This window comes from Cyphomyrmex costatus, unplaced genomic scaffold (assembly GCF_001594065.2).
Source record: "Cyphomyrmex costatus isolate MS0001 unplaced genomic scaffold, Ccosl1.0 scaffold313, whole genome shotgun sequence".
NCBI lineage: Eukaryota > Metazoa > Arthropoda > Insecta > Hymenoptera > Formicidae > Cyphomyrmex > Cyphomyrmex costatus.
Window position 1 is genome coordinate 40,206 of NW_017277266.1, and position 9,178 is coordinate 49,383.

General features: G+C 43.2%; 2 protein-coding genes across 2 annotated transcripts; both read left to right on the forward strand.

Moving 5' to 3' along the window:
* The first annotated feature begins 5,212 nt into the window (after positions 1-5,212).
* Positions 5,213-6,448, forward strand: LOC108775759 (uncharacterized). The gene has a single exon (XM_018542214.1). The coding sequence runs from the start codon at positions 5,213-5,215 to the stop codon at positions 6,446-6,448; it is 1,236 nt and encodes a 411-aa protein (XP_018397716.1).
* A 314-nt stretch (positions 6,449-6,762) lies between these two features.
* LOC108775760 (matrix metalloproteinase-14-like) lies at positions 6,763-8,332 on the forward strand. Its single transcript, XM_018542215.1, has 3 exons — positions 6,763-6,970; positions 7,067-7,399; positions 7,485-8,332. The coding sequence occupies exons 1-3, from the start codon at positions 6,763-6,765 to the stop codon at positions 8,330-8,332; spliced, it is 1,389 nt and encodes a 462-aa protein (XP_018397717.1).
* The last annotated feature ends 846 nt before the right edge of the window (positions 8,333-9,178 follow it).

Below are 9,178 nucleotides of genomic sequence, written 5' to 3' on the forward strand. Positions count from 1 at the left end.
TTGTACGAGAGGCATCGAGCAACTGAAGACGGTCCACCAACTTATTCGGATCATCCCAATGAACGTAATCGACTTTGTCGTCGGTAACCCTCATGGTCGTCGGTACACCTGCACCCAAACTCATAGTTCTGTGTGCAGATACGAGTGGACCAATAATACACTTATATTTGTATCCCTTGTTACTTTTGACAATTTTTAATTTCAGCGTTATGACGATGTCTATGTGCATTCGCTGTCAACAGTATACTCTTGTACGTTTGCTTATCGTTCTCGGTGTAGATGTCGTCGTCGGGAAGTCTCTTGAAAATTAACTTGTACAGACCTGGTGTACCCTTATCCGTTTCCATCGATTATTATGGTATCGTCTGTATCCACATCAAATTTTTTATCACCCAACATTGTACCGTTCTCATCGAAATAAACACCGTACACGTGATCGATTTCATTTCTCTTGTCACCACTCAGAAGAGCATTGATGTATATGTGTCCTAACGGTCCTAGCTGACTGTTTAATCTATCGCGACCCTGAGGTGTCCTTAACCACTTCACTGGCGCGACGCCAGTAAAGGCGTCAAGCGTGACCTGGCCCAAACTGGCGAAAATACGTGAAAAGGCGTCAAAACTATTTCTCCATTATTAAATTCTGTAACTAATTTTTATACATGTAAACATAGTATTCTTATAGTTTAAGGTTCAGAGAACACGACTATGCTATTAAAAATTTAATTTTGTGAAGTTTTCATTGTTTTTTAGAACTTTGAATATCAACAATTTTCAATACTTTTAGCCGATGGCGTCAAGCGATTACTCAGATATTACACTAGATTTTTGGTTTATTTTCTTTATAGAATCAAATTTATACACCAATGAGTTAAAATAAGTAATTACTATATAATAATTCAACTAATTAATTATTAATAAAATGTAATATTTAATAAATAATGAGAAACACAATTATAATAATATCAGTGTAATAAAATATGTAAAATTACATATAACAATTTTTTTTTAAATATAAATGTATAAATTTGATTCTGTGTATAAATTTGATTCTATAAAGAAAATAAACCAAAAATCTAGTGTAATATCTGAGTAATCGCTTGACGCCATCGGCTAAAAGTATTGAAAATTGTTGATATTCAAAGTTCTAAAAAACAATGAAAACTTCACAAAATTAAATTTTTAATAGCATAGTCGTGTTCTCTGAACCTTAAACTATAAGAATACTATGTTTACATGTATAAAAATTAGTTACAGAATTTAATAATGGAGAAATAGTTTTGACGCCTTTTCACGTATTTTCGCCAGTTTGGGCCAGGTCACGCTTGACGCCTTTACTGGCGTCGCGCCAGTGAAGTGGTTAAGACTTCTCTAACAGACGTTTCGAGAGATGGATCAGTATCGTTGGAGGTTTCGAAAACTTCCTCATCCTGTGTCGAGGGGAAATGGTGTTGCGAATCTATCGACTTTGACATAACGTTCGACGACTGTTCTTTTAACGGAGATCGATTTTGTTTAATTTTCTTGGAAATTACATCATCATTATCGTCGTCATCGTCGTTGTCACTGTGCTCAAGTTTACCTTTCGACGTTTTCACTTTCACGACATCCCTAATTTCCGACGGTTTGTCTCGCTCGGTGATATCAACAATTTGTCTCAACGGTTCTACGATCAGTTTGAATTTTTTCTCCAGGGCAATTTCGCTCTCCATTATGCCCGTTTTCAACGCTCTGTGTTTCTTACGAATCGACTCACGTGTTTTCGCAATCAATTTTGCGGTTCGCTCACGTTCGACGATGTTCTTCGTATCGTTCATATCGTTGCGACGTCACAATAGACACTGCACGATTCACAGTATCGCGAAATCGTCGAAGCCGCGTCTGTACCTACCGTTATGTAACGCACTGTCCTTGTCGATAACTACGAAGCCGTATTTACGTTGCCAACACAGATGACACAGCGTGCAAAATTTTTCATAAGACATATCGGTATTCACGTGATCGTTGTAAATGTGTTTCAGATTGATACCATCTTATTTGAATAGAATTAGAAAATTCGCATTGTCGCGTATGAGATGCTTTGGTATTTTCGCGTATGTTTGACAGAGATAAAAACAATCGATACTCGCATGTCGACCCATAGCGAAGTATTCCCTGATAGTATTCTGCTTGTCGCAGGCTACGTCGTCGAATACGAAAATCGAGTTCGGAAGCGCTTCGCCAGGTGGAATAACGTCGCCATTATTAGAGAATGCGTAATAACCAATATCGTCGATCTATTCTAGCAGCTCCTCGAGATATCGATATTTAGGTTGAAACAAAGATTTTGAGTATACGTAAACATTTTCGAAACGTAGACCATGTGGATTCTCTATCAAACTTAACAAAATATTCGTTTTACAGCAATTGGAGGGTCCGCAGATGATGCAACGAATCGTACTAGGTAGCGCAGAGCCGTGTCTGCACTTCTCTCTGACCGTTTCACGCGACATCAGTCGCGTCTTCCAATCGAGATTCGATACTCCTATCGTTCGAGATTGTTGCACGAATCGCATTTGTCGCTCTCGTGACGCGCGTGCGCGGACTTCGATACGACGCGGGAGAGTCTCGTGCTATTTATACCGCGAACAGACGAGCATTTCACACAGTTTGTCATTTATTGTGACTAGTAATCGTTCAAAAAATGTTTATTCTGATTGTTATCAAAAAAACGTGACATTCTCGCTTTTACCGCCGAACAACTGCAGTACACCCACGGTAATTAATTCTGTCCCTCGGAAATTTTCACAAAATGAAAAGTGACCTCCTTTCTATAATAATTGTCACTATTCATGCATGATAAGATTCAGTCGTAACGTTAATCGTGCATGGATTGTGACAATTAATATAGAAAGGTGGTCATTTTTTATTTTGTGAAAATTTCCGAGGGACAGAATTAATTACCGTGGGTGTACATACCAAGGATCGTTCTTCTGCGAGATTTTGAAAATTATATAGAACAGATGTGGGATCGATTACCCGATCATATAAAAGCCGATACTGAGGTGAAACGTTGTCGTACGTGTTTCGAGCATTACAATCTTCCGGATCAACAAACGCATATAGACGGTCCACCGCCTCTTATCAAGAATTGTGTACAATGTCTCATAGATATGTAAAAAACGTGCTGAAATGATATCTGGGCACGGTGCGGGTTTACTGAACGCAGCGATAAACGCGCTTCCATTTGAATTACATATACCTGGATATCAATTTTGCGGACCTGGCACGCACCTTGCGAAACGATTAGCTCGCGGCGATCGAGGCATCAATCAATTAGACGCAGTTTGTCGCGAACACGATATCGCGTATTCGCAATGCAAAGACCTAACCAGTCGACACATTGCTGATCGAGCTCTCGCCGAGAGAGCACGACAGCGTATTACAGCAAGCGATTCGACGTTCGGTGAGAAAGCCGCCGCGACAGCCGTGTGGGCAGCCATGAAGGCGAAGACAAAATTGGGCATGGGTGTGAAGAGGAGGAAAAAGTCGAAGAGGAAGAGGATTTTATCTGTAGCGAAACGCGGTGGTTTCCTACCGATTTTACCAGTGTTGGGAGCGCTCGGGTCTTTGATCGGAGGAGCAGCTAGCGTGGCGAAAGCGGTGAGCGATCGTAAAGCCGCTCGACGACAACTCGAAGAATTGCAACATGTCATAATCGCGCGATGGAGGGTCGCGGTCTGTACATTGCACCATACAAACGCGGCGGTTGTATGAGGAAGAGGTCGAAGGTAAAAAAAAAAACATGGAAGGAAACGGTAGAAACTCTTAGATTACCGATCTCTGGCACCACAACGAACGAGCAATTGAGTCGTTCGGCGTATCTTTTAAAATTACCGTTCTTCAGAGGTGTATTCATGCGCGATGCGATACCCGCGAAATCACGTCGTAACGAGTGCGGTATCGTGAACCTCGACGATTCGACAGCCCTCGGTACACACTGGGTTGCTTACGCGAAGAGGGGAGACAAGGCTGTCTACTTTGACAGTTTCGGTAATCTCAAACCGCCGAGGAAACTCGAACGATATCTCGGAGGTAACATTACGTATAACAGACGACCATATCAGTCGTACGATCAAAGCATTTGCGGTCAGTTGTGTCTGCGATTTCTCTGGGAGATCGATTGGAAGAGGAAGAAGCTCTTCGTGTGATATATTGCACAGCGATCCGAACAGTCCAGCGGTAACTTTCGTGCTACGATCATGTCGTTGACTCTCACACTAACGGGAAGAAACAGTGTCCTCGCGGTGAATTACTTCTCCGCTTTGGACTTGAGCGATAGCGAATACGATTTGGGTCTTACGAATTTCGAAACGTACAACACGATACCGAACGTCACCTCCTCGAATAATGAATTCCACTTCGACACCAACGACATTACGATCACGATTCCCGAGGAATCGTACGAATTGAACGCTATAGAAAAGTATCCGAGGGCTGCTATAGTTAACAATACATTACCGAATACTATCAACAACAACGAACTCGAGGAGACCGATGAGATCGATGAAATATACGATTACGAAAAGAATAAAGCTAGGGAGGAATCTGTATTAATTCTTCGGGCGAACGAAAACACCATGAGAAGTGAGATCAAGTGTGAATATCTAGTGGATTTTTCCAAAACGAACAGTATCGGTTCATTGTTGGGCTTTTCGACGTCTCGCGTGTTACGACCGAACAAGTGGCATGCGTCGGACGAATTGGTGGAAATTATGAACGTGAATATAATTCGCGTTGAGTGTAACATTACCTCGGGTGAGTACAACAACGACAGACCGGCACATACGATACACGAATTCGCGGCGAACGTTCCTCCAGGATATAAACTATCCGTTACTCCAACGCACGTCATTTATCTCCCGGTCATCGCACGAAACATTACCGATATAACGATACGTGTAGTGGATCAGAACGGACAGTTGATCGACTTTCGCGGCGAAGAGATATCGATTCGACTTCACATATGACGTAGACGTTAGGGGATACTATGTTCGAAGGCGGAAGATGCTCGTCTTGAACGATTCGTACGACGGAGTGAACGCATCGCAAACGTCGACATTGTGGCAACCGTTCAAAAATCGATAAGATCGAACGAAAAAACAAAAAAAAGGAGGTCGATTGAACGCCACGAACGTCGCCTTTCTACGATCTCTCGGATTCGTCGTGAGAAATGAATCGTGATATCCTGAAGATCGGAGGTGCTCCGATCTTCGACGATCGCATCGTTAAAATAGAGACTCACACTTACAATCCGTACGCTAATACTACATTCGGATACAGCGATGAAATACGGATACTGATTCAACATCAGGATCTTTACACATTCCCGTGCGAAAGTTTGCTCTACATCGAGGGAAAATTCGTCGTGCGAAGGAAGGAAAGAAGTACCAACGAACCACCGAGACTGTCGAATAGTTGCGTCGCATTCATGTTCGACGAAATTCGCTACGAATTAGATGGAGTGGAAATTGACAGAAACAGAAACGTTGGTATTACAAGTACAGTTAAAAATTACGTTTCGTTGACAGTTGACAGAAGCAGAACGTTGGAGAATGCCGGATGGAAGCTTACATTAGGTCTAGACGCATTATTAACAGGTCGATCGATAACTGAAGATTTTAACTTCAGCGTACCGCTTAACATACTTCTGGGATTTTGCGAGGATTACAAACGTATGGTGATAAACGCCCGACATGAACTAGTCCTGATACGTGCGCGTAACGACAACAATTGCGTTATCGCGAGCAACGCAGACGACTATACACTCACGTTATCGAAAGTGCAATGGAAGATGCCACACGTAGTACTGAACGACGTCAACAAATTGTCACTTTTGCGAACGTTGGAAAACGGACGGTATCTCAGCATGGGATTTCGATCTTGGGATTTGTACGAGTTTCCTCTACTTCAGAGCACGACCAAACATTCGTGGGCTGTGAAGACAACGTCGCATTTGGAAAAACCGCGTTACGTGATCTTTTCGCTTCAAACTGGAAAGCGAAACGTACTCTCTAAGGATACCACTCATTTCGACGCGTGTGCGCTAGTAAACGTAAAACTATTTGTGAACTCTGATTTTTTCCCGTACGATGATATAAATTTGGATTTCGAACGTAATAAAATCGCAATACTATACGACATGTATGCAAAATTTGCGAAATCGTACTACGGCTACGAAACATACGAAGCTTTGTTGTCCGTCGCGCAATTTGTTCCAGCCGCGCCGCTCGTGGTGATCGATTGCTCTCGTCAAAACGAATCTGTGAAAAGCGCTACCGTGGACATTCGTATCGAATTCGAATGTAGGGAAAATATTCCATCGGGCACCACTGCCTATTGTCTAATTATTCATGACAGAGTAATAGAGTACAATCCATTGACAAATGTCGTTCGTAAAATTATATAACGATACACGTGATTATGTTTTTTCTCAACTCAATTTAGACGATTCCATATGCTATTGTAAGTTTTTCATGTTTGCTTTACAAAAATAAACTTTATTTTAAAAATGCACCATGTTCATTGACACTCTTATCTCCTCGTTTCCTGTATCTATTTTTAAACACTCTTATCTCCTCGTTTCCTGTATCTATTTTTAAACACTCTTATCTCCTCGTTTCCTGTATCTATTTTTAGACAAAACATACCACTCCTTTCTCCACATTCGCAGTATGCGATTAATAGTCGAACCGTACGTTTCCGCTGTACACGTACGTCGCGATGTCTCTCGCTTTCCTCGTCGCTTTCCTTTCCGTAACGATATCCGCGTCGACGCCGACGATACAAAATTTAGTAAACACCGAGGTGGTAGAATATCTGCAGAAATATGGTTACCTGAACGAGGTGGACGTAACCACTTACACGTCGATCGAAGATGAAAAAATTAAAGAGGCTATCGCATTATTCCAAGAATACTATCAAATACCAGGTAACGGTGCGTTGAACGATAATACGTTACGTCAAATACGATAACCGCGATGCGGGTTACCGGATATGTCACACCAGGAACAAAATACGGTTGTAGTGAAATGGAAAAAAACGCATCTTACGTGGAACTTCCACTTGGCAGATGCAGATACATTGAAAACTACGGCATATGCATTCTCCGTATGGGCAGCGAACACATCTCTAACATTCGAACGTCAAACGTTAAATCCATACATTTTAATAACGTACCGCGAAGGATTTCATACATACGTCGATAGTAGACGCAAAGAAATATGTTCCGGTTTGTTCGACGGACCTGGTGGAGTGCTCGCACACGCGTTTGCACCTACGATTCCTACGAACGATCCCGTGCAAACCACAGAGATACACATAGACGGATCGCAATTGGCATATATATTTAAACGAAAATGTACCAGACAACAAACAGCATTTGCTTTACACGTTAACGCACGAGATCGGACATTCATTGGGATTGTCGCACAATTCACATATAGATTCCATAATGTTTCCTTACGCCACCAATAATACCGTTAAACTCAGTCTAGAGGACAATTTAGCTGTTCAACGTCTATACGGAAAAAAAAACCGTAATGTAGTGCCGAGTATACGATCACCATCGGTAACAACTGACACAACGAAAACAACATCAAACAAAAGAGATCTGTGCGATCTACCGTACGTAGACAATGTACTGGTGTTGAATCATCGAATATTCGTTACCTATCGAAAAACCATGTGGATGATAGACGTCAACGGTAAGAGGTACAAAGGACCACTCGCGCTCAACGATTACCTTCGTTTTCTTCCGGCGAATGTTTCCATAAACGCTGCGTATCAACGACCATCTGGAGAAATTGTAATATTCGCGGATAATCAAATTTACATGATAGACTATCCGAGTTTACGATTGAAGGACGGTTGGCCGAAACGGCCTTTCGACTTAAAGTTACCCACGAACATGCACGTTAACGCAGCATTGGTCATCAATAGAGGACAAACGTACGTGATCTACAATGACGATAGCGTAGCGTTACTGAATGAATGCCATATGACCGTTAACGGATATCACACGTTACAGTCGATATTTCCAGGAATACCACCATCTCCTAATCTAGCCTTCCGATATATCGACTGGTCTCTTTATTTCCTACACAAACGTCAATATTACAAATTTAACGAATTCACCAGAACGGTAACGAATGCTGATAAATTCGACATGAAAATACTCAACGTTAATTGTCCCACAGACGGACTACTCAAGCAATTGCAGGATCTTCTTACTCGACTGCTCCAATCAAGTAATTCACTCACAAGCATCGCGTTGGATACAGAGGACGATTAACACGACGTTTTAGGTAAAAAAATAAGTGTTTTTTTTTTTCTGAACGATGGTTTTTCCATGTGCGTGGTTTTTGGAACGTTTGGGAACGTTTGGGAACCTTTGACTTTTTTCGGAACTTGGATCCGCGAAATGAGAACCACTGCTGTCACTCCGTGGTCCGTGCGATAATCATATAAGAAAGGCAGATCCAGGCCAGATCGGGCTCGGTGCCCCAGGGGTCTTCGACCCTAGAAGCACCAAGGGAGGGCCATGGGTCCTCCAGGGAAAGGGGAGGACCCCTGTACCCCCACACCCCCACCCCACCCCACTCCCTCCCCCTTTTTTTGTTTTCGGAAAAACGTTTTTTCAACGTTTTCTCGTCAATCGTCCTGTTTTTTCCGGGGTCCGGTACCCCAAGAGGGATTCTGGCCTGCAATGCGCGTAGCATTGCGGGCTATGGCCCCTGGACGACCCGTCATCGTACGGCGGGTTTAGCCAATGTGCCGGTAGGTGATGGCGACTCCGACTTCAAACGCCCAGTGGTCATGCGCCGTCAGGGAAGTGGACTTCGGTCTTTTTCGGCTGCCATGAACGATCTGGCTGCGCCTGCCATTCGTCCGACGCTCCGTGGGACCCGCTCCTGCGCACTTTCGACTGCGGGGGTTGTTCTTGCGGAACGGGGACAAGGAAATGGTCGACGTGGGTGCTCCCACAGGCGGAATCTCCACTCGCTGGGTGCTCCTGGCGAGTGGATAAACTCCAGGCCAAGAGATGGGGTCCCCCGGAGTGAGTACTCCATTGCACCAAGGGTGACGGCGTCGGGAGGAGACATCCACCCCATTGCACATGACGTTGTCGCTCCCTGGG